General features: G+C 44.2%; 1 protein-coding gene across 1 annotated transcript in view; it reads right to left on the bottom strand.

Moving 5' to 3' along the window:
* Nucleotides 1-17,995, bottom strand: part of Dmbt1 (deleted in malignant brain tumors 1) — a gene marked incomplete in the record, with an annotated part of 79,003 nt that overhangs the window by 18,711 nt on the left and 42,297 nt on the right. The window contains 14 exon segments of the mRNA NM_022849.3: nucleotides 781-928; nucleotides 1,798-1,821; nucleotides 2,425-2,454; nucleotides 3,582-3,790; nucleotides 4,890-5,037; nucleotides 5,887-5,910; nucleotides 6,509-6,538; nucleotides 7,866-7,895; nucleotides 11,012-11,047; nucleotides 11,824-11,853; nucleotides 12,830-13,153; nucleotides 16,340-16,372; nucleotides 16,722-16,751; nucleotides 17,582-17,608. Coding sequence (NP_074040.2) covers nucleotides 781-928; nucleotides 1,798-1,821; nucleotides 2,425-2,454; nucleotides 3,582-3,790; nucleotides 4,890-5,037; nucleotides 5,887-5,910; nucleotides 6,509-6,538; nucleotides 7,866-7,895; nucleotides 11,012-11,047; nucleotides 11,824-11,853; nucleotides 12,830-13,153; nucleotides 16,340-16,372; nucleotides 16,722-16,751; nucleotides 17,582-17,608 — 1,123 coding nt within the window.

Below are 17,995 nucleotides of genomic sequence, written 5' to 3'. Positions count from 1 at the left end.
AGAAGTCTGGCTAGAAAGGTGGCTTCATAATGTGTCACTGTACTCCAGCAACTGTCAGTGGGGGTGTTGATAGGAACCAGACTGAGGGGCCCTGTGCACAGGATCTTATGCCCTTTGGGCATACTCTTGAATTGTTCTTTTAAGGACAATGAGAGAATGTGCAGGTAGTTCTACAACAGAGACTTGCAAAGTCACTACAGACACCAAGAGAGGTCCTGGGATCACAGCTCAGTTAGGATGTGCTGAGACCCTATTCACTTCAGTGGAAATGCACTGCTGCCTACTCCTCATGCCTCGTGGAGTGAGAAGTAGCTCTGGAGAAAGCTTTGTACCCAATAGGTCTCCTCATCAGCAGCCACTGTCCTATGTGCACCCAAGACTGCCACTACCTAGGCCACCGCCCTTCCCTACCACTAAGGAAGGTCTCCAAGTGTGTTTCCATTCTCTGGTCACTTGTTAATCAACAAGATTAGGAAAACAGGCATTCCAACCCCTTCTTCTGACTGAGGATTAGGAACATGGCACACTATGGCCAGAGTGCAGATTCATGACAACCTTGGATTTTAAGACAGAATATTTTGAAACTCCTGTGCTTTTGCACCCATTACATCCTCCCTGGGTGACCCTAGTTCCACATCAAAAATGGACCCCGTATTGTAAATATCGACTTGACTATTGACCACTTGAATTTCAAACCACCCCAATCCTCTTTAACAGCTGCTCTGCACACACACACACACACACACACACACACACACACACACACACACACACACTTACTGCACATCTGTGAAGACCACTGTCACACGGTTCATGCTGGGGACGAAAATTTTCCACAAACATCTGGCATTGTTAGGATAGCTTCCAGGGTAGTATGGGCTGGAAAACTGCCCATAGGGTAGGGTCAGTAAACCTCCACAGGTGTATTCTGCAAACAGAAAAGTTAGAAATGCTGCCGAACCGTGCATCACACTGCACAGGTGTCTGGCAAGGGGCAGAATCAGGTTTGACCAAAATTCCAAAGGAGGAATGGGGCAGGAGATAACCTAGCCCTTGTCCCATTCTGAGGACATGGAGGACCCCTTCCTTGTGTCCTCTCTTTGGAGCAATAGGTGCAGGTTGTTCAGTGAATGGGTGGATGAAAAATAGAAAGTTCTGGCAAACCCCCAGTCACGTATCCTCTGTGCTCATGGTGAAAAACCTTTCCTTGAATGTCTTTGATTCCCTGGCTACCAAATGATTATAGGTACCAATCTCTTAGACTAGTGATGCAGAGTTTCTACTCCCTGGACACAAAGTATCTGGGTATAATTTACACCTAGCCCAGGGGTTATGTCAAATGTGCATGTCTTTGCAAATTAGAGTGTCTCTCTCTCTCTCTCTCTCTCTCTCTCTCTCTCTCTCTCTCTCTCTCTCTCTCTCTGGAGAACAGAAAATCTACAAGAAGCAACTGTTCTGCTGTTCTGACTCAGAGCATCCAAAGCATATGTCTTCTGGTATGCCATGGTCTTCTGAGTGGGATGGGCAGTGTCCACTAAAGGTTCATATTGCATATTGAAGACTTGGAATCCCACCCCCATGAGTTCATCCTGAGAGCTCTTTCCAAACCTACTCATTAAATCTGTGATCAAATAAATAGGAGATGCAATTGTGTGGATCACTGGAGATGTACACAGGAAATATAGGCCCTCTTTCTACTTTGTGAGCACAGATTATTGGAGAATCCTAGAACTACCATCTCTCTCCAACTCTTAGTTGAGGTGCTGGAAGAGAAGTTTGTCCTCTTCCAAGACTCACCCAGAGAAGGAGTTGTCCACCAATCTGCAGAGGAAAACAAAGCACAATTAGAGAAAGGTCTGTGCTTCAAGATCTGTCAAGGCACCCATGGGTGGAAGCAGAAAACAGTGCACACAGAAGCACTGTGACTGAGAGTAACAAAGTCTTTTCTTGAGAGCAAGTGGCATCCCTGACTGTGCTCTAATGTGTACTTCATATTTACAAAAATGTGACCCTGACCCCAGGGACACTGCAACTCTGTGCTGAATGACAGTTTTATGGGAACCTGACAGGTTCTTTAGGAACCTGACAGCAACAGTCTCTGTTGTCCAATATCTCATCACTCTTGCAAAATGCAATCATTTCTGGACAAATTACATAGGAAAAGAAACTTTAGGTATTCATTTCACCAGGAAAGTGAAGTTTAGCAAAATGATTAAGAGCTCCAACACTTACATCCCACTGAGTCAAACAGAGGGTGGTGTTGGCTCAATGCATGCTGTCTATGAGGGTATGGACAATGCTGGAGGTTCTGGGGCAGACTGAATACTGGAGCCCCACCCACTCTGTAGTGGGTGGTGAACTTACCCTGGAGGTGAGCAGAAGAGGGATGGGGAGAGAGAGGAGTTGAAGGAGATCAGGACTCACCAGTAACGATCGGGAACGTCGTTGGAGAGGCTGTGAGAAAAAGAAGCCATGTCAGAGCCTTTCAGAGAAGTTGCCTGGCCTGGTCCTTTGTGCATGACACTGAGCAGACCAGACTGAGTTTTATTCATCTGCTGCCTCACAGCAAGTGTGTGGCCAGATACACTGCCAGGAAGATGCTCCTCATTGTGTCATTAAGGACCCACATTCTGATCTCCCCTCAGAAGGAGATGTGTGTCTGCACATTCTGTCAGGATTGATCCTATAGTGTGTGGCTCTCCAGTGAATCAAGTGTAACTATCCCAACTCCAGATCAAATCCTTGCATTTCACCATTCAGGTCTCTTACAAAATGACATATTCAACCACACTGTCCATGAGGCACACATCCAAGAGAAATTTATAATCACGAACACAGACTCTAACCCAGAACCTGAAAAGCTGTGCAGAGACAAACACCTTCATCAAGTCTCAGTGAGGGAACTTATGCTTAAGGTTCTCTGGTGGGGACCCAGAAACAGGAATTGACACAAACAAAATGTTTTGTCAAGTCATCATTCTCAAGAGGAATTAAGTAACTCCACAGCCAAGACTAGCAACAGCATCAAGTCAAGTCCTTAGCTCACAATGCCCACCCTTCTCCTTGCTGAACAAGAGACCTTGGATATCAGTCCTTAGTCCTTCTCCATTGCACCTAGAGGTCCATATGGAATTTCTGACTAAGAACTCAACCTCTGATTCAATGGTCTGTCCATCTACATATCCCATAATCTATCCTTCTTCAGACAGAAGCCAGATGTGATTGGTCCCAGGATGGGGCCATGTACTATACTTTGGATAGAACCCAAAGGTCCAAGCAAGACATCATCCACCAGACCTAAAACTGACTTCAGTCTCTCTATTGAACAATCAACTTTGCCCTTTTTAGTTTCTGATGGTGACAGTAAAGCCATTGTACGTCCCATCAGTCAGTACTGGCCCAAGCCTCTCTTTATGCCAGTCAGACCTGAAGAATCACTGGTCATAGTACCTGTCAGTAAGCACAGGACCCAGGGTACCACTCTATTGCCCTTGTCACAAACTCAGGAGTGTTGAGGGTCAAAAGGCTCCATATGACATCCCCAATCCCAGGTGTACATTCATTGTCACAAGGGAACTTACTTGTGCTGGTGCTGATAGGAGTAGAGTAGTAGTCAGCTTGGAACCCTCTCCTCGTGACACTGCCATCCGTGATAAAGACTACAGACATGAAGTTCTGGGTTGAGGTGAAAGATCCATTGAACCCATCACAAACCCGAGCAATGAGAGAAGAATTGTATTCAGGGCCATCAAAAACCAGGATGTAGTCATAGTTGCAACCTCCTTCAAGCCTGAGGACACAGAAGAAACGGTCCCTTTTTTTGTGCCTGGAATGTGGTGTGAGGGTACACATCCCAGGGACCATTGTGCTGATAACAGAGACTAAATACATCATGTGAAAGAGCAGGTGGCTTCCTAGAATGCAAAGGGAATTCATCTATCTTCCCACACCCAGCACGCCTGGTAAAACTCTGTCTTTACAGATATGTAATCCTTAATATGTCTCCTTGAACACCTTTATATTAACACAGGAAAATCAACTGAGGACATTCTAATTGGTTCTTTCACAGAGTCCCAGGTTATCTTCAGGATAATACAAATATCTCTAATAAATATGAATAAGGAAGAAGTATACCCAAGGCAGGTGGCAGAAAGATAGTTCAGAGGTTAAGTTCACTGCCTGCTGCTCTACAGGACCAAGGTTCAATTCCCAGCACCTACAAGAAAGCTCACAAGTAAGTTTACCTCCATATCCAGGGAATTAGACACCTTCTTTTGACCTCTGTGGGGACCAGGCACACATGCAGTTCACAGACATACATATACATACAAAACACTCACACAACTTAAACATAAATTTTAAAAAATTTAACAACAAAATTCTCCACAAGACATGTCTCTGGGATTCTCTGCCCCCTGAGTTTCTCATCTACTGAGAGCAACACCACCTTCCCTATCCACTGAGAAACTCTGAAATGCAACCATGAGAAAATACTATATTACCAGGAGGGGCGGGGAAGGTTGGAGTGGGAGGTGTCTTCATAATATGTTACTGTACTTCAGCAACTGTCAGTGGGGTGCTAGCAAGAACCAGACTGAGGGGCCTTGTGCATAGGATCTTATGCCCATCAGGTATACTCTTGAATTGTTCTAACAAGGTGACTGCTATAATGTACCCTGGAACTTTAAAACAGTATTTTCAAGTTCCTGTGCTTTTCCACCCATTACATCCTCCCTGTGTGACTCTTGTTCCACATCAAAAATGGGCCCTGTATTGTAAATGTCGACTTGACTATTGACCACTTGAATTTCAAAGCACCCCATGATTCTCTGTAACAGCTGCTTTGCACACACACACACACACACACACACACACATACACACACTTACTGCACATCTGTGAAGACCACTGTCACACGGTTCATGCTGGAGACAAAAATTTTCCACAAACATCTGGCATTGTTAGGATAGCTTCCAGGGTAGTATGGGCTGGAAAACTGCCCATAGGGTAGGGTCAGTAAACCTCCACAGGTGTATTCTGCAAACAGAAAAGTGTGGAAACGCTGATGAACCCTGCATCACACTGCACAGGTGTCTGGCAAGGGGCAGAATCAGGTTTGACCAGAATTCCAAGGGAGGAATGGGGCAGGAGATAACCTAGCCCTGGTCCCATTCTGAGGACATGGAGGACCCCTTCCTTGTGTCCTCTCTTTGGAGCAATAGGTGCAGGTTGTTCAGTGAATGGGTGGATGAAAATGGAAAGGTCTGTCAAAGACACAGTCTTGTGTCTCTGTGCTCAAACCTTTCTTTGGATCGCTATGACTCCCTGGTTAGCAAATGATTATAGGTAACTAGTAGTACAGAGTTTCTACTACTTGGACACACAAAGTATCTGGGTATAATTAACACCTAGCCCAGGGGTTATGTAAAATATGCATGTCTTTGCTGATTGGATTCTCTCTCTCTCTCTCTCTCTCTCTCTCTCTCTCTCTCTCTCTCAAAATCTACAGGAAGCAACTGTTCTGCTATTCTGACTCAGAGCATCCAAAGCCTTTGTCTTCATGGTCTTCTGAATGGGATAGGTAATGTCCACTAAAGGTTCATATTGAAGACTTGGAATCCCACCCCCATGAATCCACCCTGAGAGCTCTTTCCAAACCTACTCATTAAGTCTGTGATCAAGTAAATAGAATATGTAATTTTGTGGACCAAGTGGATCGCTGGAAATGTACACAGGAAATACAGGCCCTCTTTCTAATTTCTCTGTTTCTCCTTGTCTTTGTGGACTGTACTCCAGCAAAGATACAAGAAGATCCTAGAACTTCCATCTCTCTCCAACACATAATTGGGGTAAAAAAAGAGCAGTTTGGCTTCTTCCAAGACTCACCCGGAGAAGGAGTTGTCCACCAATCTGCAGAGGAAAACAAAGCACAATTAGAGAAAGGTCTGTGCTTCAAGATCTGTCAAGGCACCCATGGGTGGAAGCAGAAAACAGTGCACACAGAAGCACTGTGACTGAGAGTAACAAAGTCTTTTCTTGAGAGCAAGTGGCATCCCTGACTGTGCTCTAATGTGTACTTCATATTTACAAAAATGTGGCCCTGACCCCAGGGACACTGCAACTCTGTGCTGAATGACAGTTGCTTGGAGAAAAACATCATACAGTTCAGGAAGCTGACAGGAACAGTTTCTGATATCCAGTATCTCATCACTTTTGCACAATACAATGGTTTCTGAATGAATTACACAGGACAGGGTGTCTGTAGGTAATCATTTTACCAGGAAAGAGAAGTTTAGCAAAATGGTTAAGGGCTGTAACTCTCACACCCCACTGAGACAGGCAGAGGGTGACATCGGCTCAACACGTGCTGCCAGTTATGATATGGAGAATGCTGAAGGTTCTGGGGCGGACAGAGGACTGGAGTCCCACCCACGCTGTAGCTGTTGGACATGGCTGTGAGCACAATGGGGATGGGGAAAAAGAGGAGTTGAGGGGGATCAGGACTCACCGGCTATGGTGGGGAATTGTGTTGTAGGAACTGTGAAAAAAAGAAGCCATGTCAGAGCCTTGAAGAGAATTTGCCTAGCCTGGTCCTTTGTGCATGACAGTGAGCAGCCAAACTGAGTTGGACTCATCTGTTGCCTCTGAACAAGGGTGTAGCCATACACACTGCCAGGAAGATGCTACCCATGGGGTCATCAAGGACCCACATTCTGCTCCACCTCACAAGGAAATGTGTGTCTGCTTATGTTAGCCTGATGAATCCTGTAGTTTGTGACTGTCCAGCAAATTATGAATAAGTACCCCAAATCTAGAGCAATTCCTTATATTTGATCATTCAGGTCTCTTGTCATATCTCCCACCAGACTGGCCAGGAGGCACAGATCTGGACAGATTTATAGCCATGAACACAGACTCTACCCCAGTACCTGAAAAGCTGTGCAGCGACACACACCTACATCAAAGCCTGGTGAAGCATTCGTGCTTAGGATTCTCTGATGGTGAAACCAAAGGCAGGAATTGACACAAGTAATTCCTCTCCCTAGCTACAGTCTGAAGATAGGCAGGACCCCTCCTTGTGGCTTTTCTTTGTAGGAGTAGGTGCAGGTTGTTTAGTGGATAGGTGGACAATAAATGGCAGTCCTTAGGAAAGTTGCATCAAAGCCACAGTAATGCGTCCTCTCTGCTCAGGGTGAAAATCTTTTCTTGAGTCTCTTTGTCTCACTGGCTGTCAAATGATTGTGGGTACCAATCTCTTAGACTGGTAGTGCAGTTTCTGCTACCTGGACACAAATATCCCGGTGTAACTGATACCCATCACAGGGATTATTTCAGGTGCACATGTGCTTGCCAATATGGGTTTCTCTCTCTCTCTCTCTCTCTCTCTCTCTCTCTCTCTCTCTCTCTCTCTCTCTCAAGAAAAGAGAGAATCTCTAGACTCTGAGCCTATTTCTGCTATTCTGACTTACAGCGTCCTGACCTAGGTCTTCTGGCAATGCTACGGTGTTCTGAATGGGATAGGGACTGTCCACCAAGGGCTCATATTGAAGACATTGGGTCCCACTCATGAGTCCAACCCCATGACTGCATCCTGCGTTTTCTAGGTAAGCGCTCTACCACTGAGCTAAATCCCCAGCCTCCATGACTGCATCCTGAGAGCGCCTTCCAAATCTGTTCATTATTTCTAAAATGGAGTAAATAGGAGATGGATAGAAGATAGGCCCTCTTTCTTATTCCTTGTCTTCTCCTTGTCTTTCTGAGCTGTGCTCCAGAATAGACTTCAAGAAAATCCTAGAATTCCTGACTTTTTCTAACCTCTTAGTGGAAGTGCTGAAAGCTATGCTTTGGCCTCATCCCAGACTTACCAGAGGAAGAATATTTTGTAGTCCACCAATCTGGAGAGGGAAACGGAGCTGGATTAGAAGGAGGGTTTGTGCAGTCAATGTTCTGTCAAGGCATCGGTGCTTGGAAATAGAAAATGTTAGATGCAGAAGCAATGTGGCTGAGATAACAAAGTCCTTTTCTTCAGAGCTTGTGGTGATCCTAACCCTGCTCTCATGTCTACATTGTGACAAGAATGTGGCCCTGAGTCCCAGGGAAAATATAACTTTGTCCCAAATGACAATTGCTGGGTAAAATAATTGTGCCTTCTATACTTTAGGAACCTGACCAGAACAGTCTCTGTTGTCCAATGTCTCATGACTCTTGAAAAATACCACGATTTCTAAATAAATTGCTTAGGAAAGGGCATCTGTAACAAATGATTTCTCCAGGAGAGTGAAGTTCAGCAAAATGGATTAAGTGCTGCAATTCTCATATCTCACTGAGTCAAGTAGAGGGTGAGGTTGGCTCAACAGAAGCTACCTTCATGGGAATGCTGAAGGTTCTGGGGCTGACAGAATATTGAATGGATTAGGAAGTATCCACCAAGGGCTCAGATTGAAGACCTGGGTTCCCACACATGAGTCCAACTCCATGATTGCGGGGCTCAGACCAAATCTGTTCATTAGTTCTGGGGTAGAGTAAATAGAAGATTATACGTATAGTGGTTTTATGGTTTTATACACTGTGTAAAGTTTACCTTGCATTATTTTAAATTTCGACTTCTCTATCCCACTACCTTTCTCCAATCAGGACCTGGAAATGGAAGCTTTGTACCAAGAAAATCTTGTCTCGGGGTTGGGGATTTAGCTCAGTGGTAGAGTGCTTACCTAGGAAGCGCAAGGCCCTGGGTTTGATCCCCAGCTCCAAAAAAAAGAACCAAAAAAAAAAAAAAAGAAAATCTTGTCTCAAATTTGTTTAAACGATTATTACAGTTTATTCTCTGCCTTGTTAATAAATGCTGATTGCCCGATATCTGGACAAAAGAGACTATAATGGAAGCTTCCTCCAGCCATGGAGTGGAGAAAGGGAGCAGGGGGTTGTTTCAGATCAGTCATGAAAATAAAGAAATGAGCCATGGGTAGAAGGACCAAGAAGACACCATGAGAAAAAACATCTGTTTCCCAAAGATCCAGATCATTAATAATATGCAGGATCCAGATTAGGAGAGGGGTTAATATAATCATTTATTACCCAGCTATGGAGGTGCAACTTGAAATAAATCTTGGTTTCTCTGTGTGGTTATTGAGAACTAGGACGGGTAAAGAAATACAGCCACCAGATTAATCTACTAATTACACTTATATTGAAATAATTAATTTTTACAAGAAGTAGATTTTTGTGGACAGAGTACATCACTGGGGATGTACACAGGAAACATAGGCCCTCTTTCTAATTTCTTTCTCCTTGTCTTTCTCAACTGTGCTCCAGCTCAGACTTCAAGACAATCCCAGAATTCCTGTCTTTCTCCAACCTCTTTGTTAAGGAAATCTACGCTTTGACCTCATCCCAGACTTATCATAAATTACAGTTATCTGCCGGTCTGGAGAGGAAAACAAAGCTGAATTAGAAAGGCCTGTGCATCAAGGTCCTGTCAAGCCCATGGTTCCAAAGCAAAAATATTGGGCACAAAAGCACTGTTACTGAGAATAAACTCCCACCCCTTTGAGAGCAAGTGGTGACCCTAACCATGCTCTCATGTGTCCACTATAGTGACAAAAATCTGGTCCTAAGACCCAAGTCAACTATAACTTTGTGCTAAATGACAGTTGTTTGGTAAAAGAATCATGCCATCTGTTACCTTAGGTACCTGACAGGAACTGTCTCTGTTATCAATTGCCTTGCAAAATACAATGGTTTCTAGGCAAAACACTAGGAAAGAGCTTCCATAGCAAATGATCATTTTTTTCAGGAAAGTAAAGTTTAATAAAATGAGTCAGCGGCTGCAAAGTCTCATATTTCACTGAGACAAGCAGAAGGTGAGGTAGGCTCAACAGGATCCACCTTCCTGGGATGCTGAAGGTTCTGGGGCTGACAGGATACTGAGTGGAATAGGAAGTGTCCACCAAGGGCTCAGATTGAAGACCTATAGTGCTGGTCATGAGTCCAACCCCATGATTAGATTCTCAGGGCTCAGAGCAAATCTGTTCATTAGTTCTGGGATGGAGTAAATAGATGAGTTTTTGTGGACAGTGTAGATCACCTGGATGTACACAGATAAGATAAACCGTCTTTCTAATTCCATTCTTCCTCCTTATCTTTCAGAGCTGTGATCCAGCACATACTTCAAGAAGATTACAAAAGTTCTGTCTTTCTCCAACCTCTTGGTTGAAATGCTGAGAGCTATGCTTTGGTCTCATCCCAAACTTACCATCATAAGGAGTTGTAGGCAAGCAACATGGAGAGAAAACAAAGCTAGATTAGAAGGAAGGCCTGTGCATCAAAGTGTGCTCCAGATTCCTGGGCTAGCAAGATGGAAATGTTGGACACAGAAGCACTGTGCCTGAGAAACAGAGTCTTTTCTCGAGGGTACATGGTGGTATTGACCATGCTTGCATATGTCCATGATAGTGCCAATGAGGTGACCCTGGGCCCTAGGGCAATGATAGCATTGTTCTGAATGACAGTTGCTTCATAAAAGAATCATGCCATCTATACTTTAGGAACATGGCAAGAACAGTCTCTGCTGTCCCATGTCACATGACTCTTGCAAGAGATGATGCTCTCCAGACAAATGTCATAGGAAAGGGCCACCATAGCAAATGATTTCACAGGAAAACGAAGTTTAGCAAAATTGATTAAGTGCTACAAGTCTGTGATTCTACCGATACAAGCAGGTGATGTGGGCTCAACAGATGCTGCCTTTGTCCTTTATGGAGCGTGCTGAAAGCTCTGGGGCGGATAGAATATGAAGGAATCCCAGCTACTCTGTAGCTGTTGGCTGTGACTCTGAGCAGAATAGGGATCGCTACAACAACCTATCAACAGCTCGTGAAAGGTCTTTTTCTTTAACTAAACGCAAAGGATCAGAAGCACGGCAGGCAACTCCTTCGCTTCATCTCTTAATAGCCAGTCAAGGTTTCAACCTGAGATGTACAAGGAGTCAAACCATGGTAAGAAGACACATTACCTGTTGTAGTTTCTGGAGTGGTAGTAGGCCACATATCTGAAAATAACAACAAAGAGTAATATTAGGGGACAAACGAACACACAAAGGTGTCCACACAATTCAGAATCCATTCAAGAGCTACACTTATGACTCATGCACATGGGGCCAACTCAGATTCTCATCCCAAAACAAAGCTCAAGGGACATCAGAATGCTCTGCCACCTCTCTCTAAGTGGGACATTCTTTTCTCTAAAAAGCTCTGTCTGGCCACTTGGGGATCCAAGTATGGGACAGGTACATGTGACGCCATGGCCCAGACTTAGATAAAGAGTGGAGAAAGAGACAAAGGGCCAAAGGCAGCAGAGTGTAGAACATAGAAGAACTGACTTTTCTGGCAACTAGAATCACAAAACATTCCTCTCCATTCATCTCACATAGCATGGGGAGGCGACAATTCCACAAATATGGGTTGGTGGTCAGGTGACCATGCAGCACATACAAGTTGGTGGGGAGGTGACCATGGAGCACAGAAAGTTTTGCAGAAATAGAGGAGAGTGACTTGGATAATGCTGATGGTTTCAGAAGGCCAAAGAATGTCCACATCAATTTGCAGACAGATCTTGAATATAAAAGGGCCAAAATCCCTTGGATGGGTGGCCTTTTATTCCAGTTACCAGTGTCTAAACCACTACTCTACCCAAATATTTGATGCAAACTTGGGTTGGAGATAAGAACGTGCCTCCTGAGTACTAAAGTGGCCAAAGAAGAATATGTGTCCCCAAAATGGGATTCCCAAGAAAAGAGATCTTTCATGTAAAGATGCTGAAACTCACCTGGCCAGGTTGTGCTCTGGGTTTGGGCATCTATGAGAAAGAAAGTAGGTTAGACACAGAACAGAGAACCCATCTTAGACTAACAGGGGTGCAGAGTTGGTGTTTTTACACAAAGAGCTGATGTTCTGCATATAACCAGTGTACCCAGAAACCTAGATACATTCACAGAAATCCATCCTGCACCCTACAGCCAAAGCCTGGACCTCAGTGTTCATAAGTCATTATCTGCAGTACAAAAGTAATGAACACTGATGGAACAGGTTACAAACTTCTTTGCGTAACTATGGAGGTAATCAGCCAAAATTAGTCTCAGTGATGAGCTGTTGAAGACCCACTGACTACCATCATGTTAAGAGGATATTGTTGAAAGCATGTGGTCCTCCTTGCTTCACTGTTGCAAAATGGATTCTTCACAGCTGATTCATGAACACAAAATATGTTACCACCCTGTGATGCCTATACCCTACTCCAGCATCCAGACTTCTGCCTGCGTTTGTCAATGAGTCATTGACTTTAGGGTAGTTACTGAGCTAACCTAAAATGACTGTGGCTAATGACAAATGACTATGAAACAAAAGAAAGTGGAGAGCTACAACACACGTGTCCTCTAAAGGCTCCATCTCGGAGAATGATGTCTGGGACCACGGGAAGCAGAGTCAAATGAATGTTCCTCAGCTAAAATAATAGATTATAGTTTTTTTGCACAGGAGTTGCTAGATACTAAATCTTGAAACCTAAGAACTTTCAAATACTGTGGGACAGCTTACAAGAGGGAACATGTAAAGACACCAGGATTTCTTCACGATGGGGCCTAGCTCTGCACCGAGGAAACTCTAGAGTTCCAAGACAGCTGTGTGAATTTTGGACAGTTCTCTAAGTGAGAAAAAGCAAAAATGCACAAAGAGTCCCAATATTGATGAAGCCCGAATACAGTACTGAGAAAAAAATTGAGTGACCTATAAAAGCCCACTGTGGAGAACAATATCTGATGGCATTTGGCTTATACCTGAACAGATGACTCCAGCATCCTCATGGTGGCCACAGTTATGAGAGAGCCAGCCTCGGTGGGAGCAGCTCCACAGATAGGCCTCATGTCCTGTACAGGCCACGTCATCCAGAACAATGGATCCAGAGCCTTGTCCAAAGTGGGCACTTCCTGGGGCAGACAAGGCCCAGCCACAGCCCAGCTGCCTGCACACCACGTTGGCATCCTTGGTGTCCCAGCTGTCGTCACACACGGTACCCCAGGAACCCTGGTAAAGGATCTCCACACGACCCTGACACCTGTCTCCTCCATTCACCAGCCTCACAGCCAAACCAGAATCTGTTGCTGGAAAGACAAGATGGTTAATCATGAGTGTGTCCTATGTGGATGGTGGAGCTTGTGCACTGTGTGGGCAGCTCACGCCTGAACCTTAAAGTATATGGGATGTGAGCTCCTGCTACTGCACCTTGGACATACTGTCCTCTAAAGACCTTTACCCTCTCACTTGGCCTGTGGACCCTCACTCCAATGTCCACTATTTTGTTCTAGACATGATGATCCAGTTTGTCACCAGGATGTCTAGGTTTCTGAAAGCTGTGTTAGCATGAATTGAATCTGCACTGGACCGTAACAAGATACCTCCTCCATCTTGTGCCTAAGGCCTTGGAGTGCCATGCACTGAAGAGAGCCAGGTGTTTCAGTGAGAGAGAAGATGCAGAGCCATCCTGACTCCTCCCATGCACACTGCACATGCGCACACTCATTTCCACACTATCCCACATCTGCCAGCAGTAAAGGAGAAGGTAGAGCAGGCTGTCTCTGTGACAGACCAAAGGGGCAGAATGATGACCTTCCTGCCTCAAGAGAACTTCATGTGTCCCTGGCAAAGGCGCTCAACAGCTGCTCACACACAAGGTTCAGAGTTTACATCAGAACTGCTTTCAGGCCCTCTAAAATTATAAACCTGCAGAAGCTGCTGTGCCCACTGACCTAGGTCAGGTAAAGGCTTCCATGAGCTCAATCTCTGTCTGCAATGACACTGCACTAGAGGTCAACAAACTTTGTCACTGCTGGTCACCAAGACTACTGGTGTGAAGTTTTCATTGAAGTCAATGTTCAATTCAACATGATTAAACAAGACAAAGGTCTTCACACGGTTTGCACTAGGTCTAAGCTTTCTCGCTGGTTATCAATCTGATGTGAATCAGAATAGCATCTCATAAGAGGTCATCAGTCTCATTATGTCACATAGCCTGTCTGGAAGGTTGTCTTATCTTGATCCTTCTAACCCCAGAGTCTCTTCTGACATAACACTAAATTTAGAGACCATGGATTTTGAAACCCACTCCCATGCTGACTGACTCCTCCACTCACAGAAAGAAATGGGCAGTAACAGGGTTCCCAGTGGAGGAAAGACATCTGGATCAGGAGGCATCCCCAACTTCTCTAAGTCTTCACAACACATACCCACCACCCTATACTCTTAAGTAGCCCAAGGAAGTAAATGCCATGCATAAAACTGGCATTATGACTTACACAGTAAGATTTATACATTTTTTGTTACCTATTGGTGTGAAATCAGGAACTTGAGTAGTCGGATCTGCATGTCCATATACAGATGGGGGAGAAAAATGCATACAAAGTCTCCATTGAGAAAACCAATACATGCAAGTACAGACGTATCTGCTGATAAGGTTTGATTCAGGGTATGTATTGGGTAATGATATATGAATTGACACAGTAAGAAATCTATGTAGTCTTCAGAGAGCAAAGACAGATAGCTATTACTTTCCTACATTTGACTTGTGCTGAACTCTAGGGAACTAATACAAAAATGAGGTTTCTCATGCTTAAATATGTCATTAATTGTTCTTAGCTAATTGCACTGTCTGATAAGCCCAATATAATATTCAGAAGCAGAGGTTTGGAATGCGTTTACCTTGTTTTTCTACGTGGATTTTTTAAATCAATATATCTCTGTATGTACCCTAGCCTAAACTGAAACTCAAAATCCTCTTTAACTCAGCCTCCTGAATGCTAGAATAATATCTGGCTCTGTGTGTGTGTGTGTGTGTGTGTGTGTGTGTGTGTGTGTGTGTGTGTGTGAGAGAGAGAGAGAGAGAGAGAGAGAGAGAGAGAGAGACAGACAGAGACAGAGACAGAGACAGACAGAGACAGACAGACAGAGACAGATAGAGAGACTGAGACAGAGAGACAAAGAGAGACATAGACACAGATAAAAAACAGAAAGACAGAGACAGAGACAGACTTAAAGAGACAGAAAGGAAAGACAGAGACACAAAGAGAGTCACAAAGAGAAAGAGAGACTATCTAGCTCTTTGTTTTTTACTATATTTATTATTGTTGTTCTAATATGTCCCCATTAGAAAAAACACAAACTTGAAACAGACAGGATAATATTACTTAAAAGGGCCCTTGATCTTGGAGGAAACTTGACCTGATATTGAGGCCTGGAGTGGAGATTTCTGGAGATACCACTAGTGCCATGTGACCAGCTTCTATCTGAGAAACCTTCACAAGGATCAGGATATGGAAGGAGTTGAGCTCTCCCCACATAGTGGGTCCTGACGCTAACAGCTCTACAAAAGTCCTCTCTCACAGGTCTGTGTCAAAGGCTTGTCCAGTCCTCTCTCCCCTGCAATCTGATCCTGCAGTTGCATCATAGTACCTACCAGATCTAACAAGAGTGTCTGCTACCAAAGAGTGTTCTGGAAGGTAATCAACACAGAGGAGAAAGTTGATTTGCCCTGTATAATTGTTACAAATAAAACAGGGGGAATCTTGAGAAGGAATATACCTAGGTTACAATGAAGTCAACTTCATCCTTGAGATGCCTCCACTTGCCTGAGGAAGAGTAATGCCTGATATGACCTATGGGACATTTGTATTGCCTAAAACTCTGGGCTGGCCAGAAGCAATGACATGGAGATTGATTTGTTGGAGGCCTAGGATCAAAAAGCCCCATGGAGAAAAGAAGGAAGAAATTTTCCTCTAAAGCCCAGACTGCCACAGTCTCAACAATACTGATGTGCCACCAACACCTCTCACTGGAGGAACTCAGAGAGATGGGACAGGATCTGTGATGCTCTAGGATGGGGAGTACTGACATCCATGATGGTTTATTTGGCCTCAGACAAAGGGAAATGAAAATGGAATGAGGTAAGCAGGGTCTTGCCTTTTTCTCCAGGCACTGAATGCAGAGGCCTGCTACTAGACTGGCCAAGGTATGAAGTGAAACGAGGGGACCTCAGCGCACTGAGAATGGTCAGCAGAACCCCTAGAAACAAGACCTCCTTGGTGGCCATTGAATACATCCTCTATCTGATTCTCCCCAACATTCACAACTCAAGGTCATAACCCATGGTGTATATTCCCATGTAGGCTTAAAGTTTTATTGAGAAATTTCCCTGGGCACTTAGGACCCCATGGACTCTGCCTTCCCCCTTCAGAAGTGAACCTGTGGGTTCTGGGGAAAATGAGGCCACAGGGACATAACATAACACAACTTACCGTCTGTGGTCTGTTCGGGTCCATAGGACACATCTGCAGAATGAGAAAGGAAGAATCCATTGGGTATTGATCCAAAATTGAGGAATCCAGAGGCAGGAGCTACAACCTCCCATGCTAAAGGCCTTTCATCACTAGAAATGCTGTGATTCTCCTGTGAGATCTGACACTGATCTTTCTTTAATTTGACCCTAAAATGTCACCATGAGCATCCTTTGTCCTCACTCTCCATCTCTGCATCTATTCCATCCAAAAAAAAAAAAAAAAAAAAAAAGGCTGTGCAAGTTCACCAGTAACCAGTATGTCATCACAGCGACAAGAGGCAGATTCAATCCCCATTCCATCAGTAGCCCAAAACACAGAAGAGCGAAGGAGAAGGCCTTACCGTTATTTGTGCCCCCGGGGTTCCACCAACCTTAATAAAGACAAGGCTGAGGTGAGAATTGGATCCACTGTGAAAAAAATAGTCTCATAGAGGGGAATAATTAACCTCAACTGCACTGTACAGCCATTCCTCCAGGGAACTTGTGGGTGGGATTGGGGTTTTACTTTTGGCCATGTGCACTGCCCAAGGTCTTTATTAAAATGATTTTTTTCTGTAAGGAGAGGTACAAGTATCTGGACTTGGGGTGCAGTACACGTCATGTAAGATGTGACAAACAAGAGCTGGACATGGTGGCAAAATCTTGGAATCCTAGAATCTGGAAACTACAGGCAAGAAGATCAGGAGCTCAGGGTTAGCATTGCCAAAGTCTATGGTTAGCATGGGCTACGTGGGTCTTCAGAAAAAAACTCAAAGTAAATGAGCAAACCAATAGCAAACAAATGGTCCTATAGCCTTGTGAGGTTAAATTCTGATTAGTTTTGGGACAAGCTGAGGTTGGCCCAAGCGTGAAGAGGGCACGTTATCCTTACATATCTCCTGCCAACCACAGATCCCTGAGCCCAATTCATGTCTCCTAGTCAGAAATTCTGGTAGCAGGACTGATTCCTAGATTTCAGATATTCTATTTGATTCTAACATGAACTGAAATTTGAGACAGGAGCAACACAAAAGGAAAGGCTGTGCTTGTCTTACCACAGGGCCCTTTATGCTACAGATGGCAGGAGTTTCTATTGTCATCACAGTCTAGAGGGGACACTATATTTCAGCCTAGTGCCATTCATTAGCATGTGGTGTGTCTGTGTCAATCATGACATAGGGGAAATGCACCCAGATACTGCCTCTGTTTTCAAAGTACTTACCGGGTGTGGGACTGCTTGTTTGAGAATCTGTGAAAGGAATAAAAGCAAATCAGACTGTGTTTCACCCACAAGAAACCTGGCAGAAATCCTTACTGTGGTGATAGCTTTTACTCCTCTGCTATGTGGTCCCCACAAAGACAAAACTCAAATACCTAGGTTTCTTTTCCACTGGTCAACAAAAGAAGACAGTCTTAGATATTCCCGTCAGCCCTCTGTACCCATGGGCTACTTCACAAACTACACAGGCAACAGATCAAAAATACGGAAAAAAAAAAAACAAAAACCAAAAAAACACTTCTGTATTATTGAGCATGAAAATCTTTTGCAATTGTCGTTCTCACATGAGCAATGTGGTACAGCATTGAGTCACACAATGTTGATATTCTGTAAGGGACTCTATCTGGGATGACTGGA

This window comes from Rattus norvegicus, chromosome 1, assembly GCF_036323735.1.
Source record: "Rattus norvegicus strain BN/NHsdMcwi chromosome 1, GRCr8, whole genome shotgun sequence".
Taxonomy (NCBI): Eukaryota; Metazoa; Chordata; class Mammalia; order Rodentia; family Muridae; genus Rattus; species Rattus norvegicus.
This window is presented reverse-complemented; position numbering and strand designations above follow the sequence as displayed.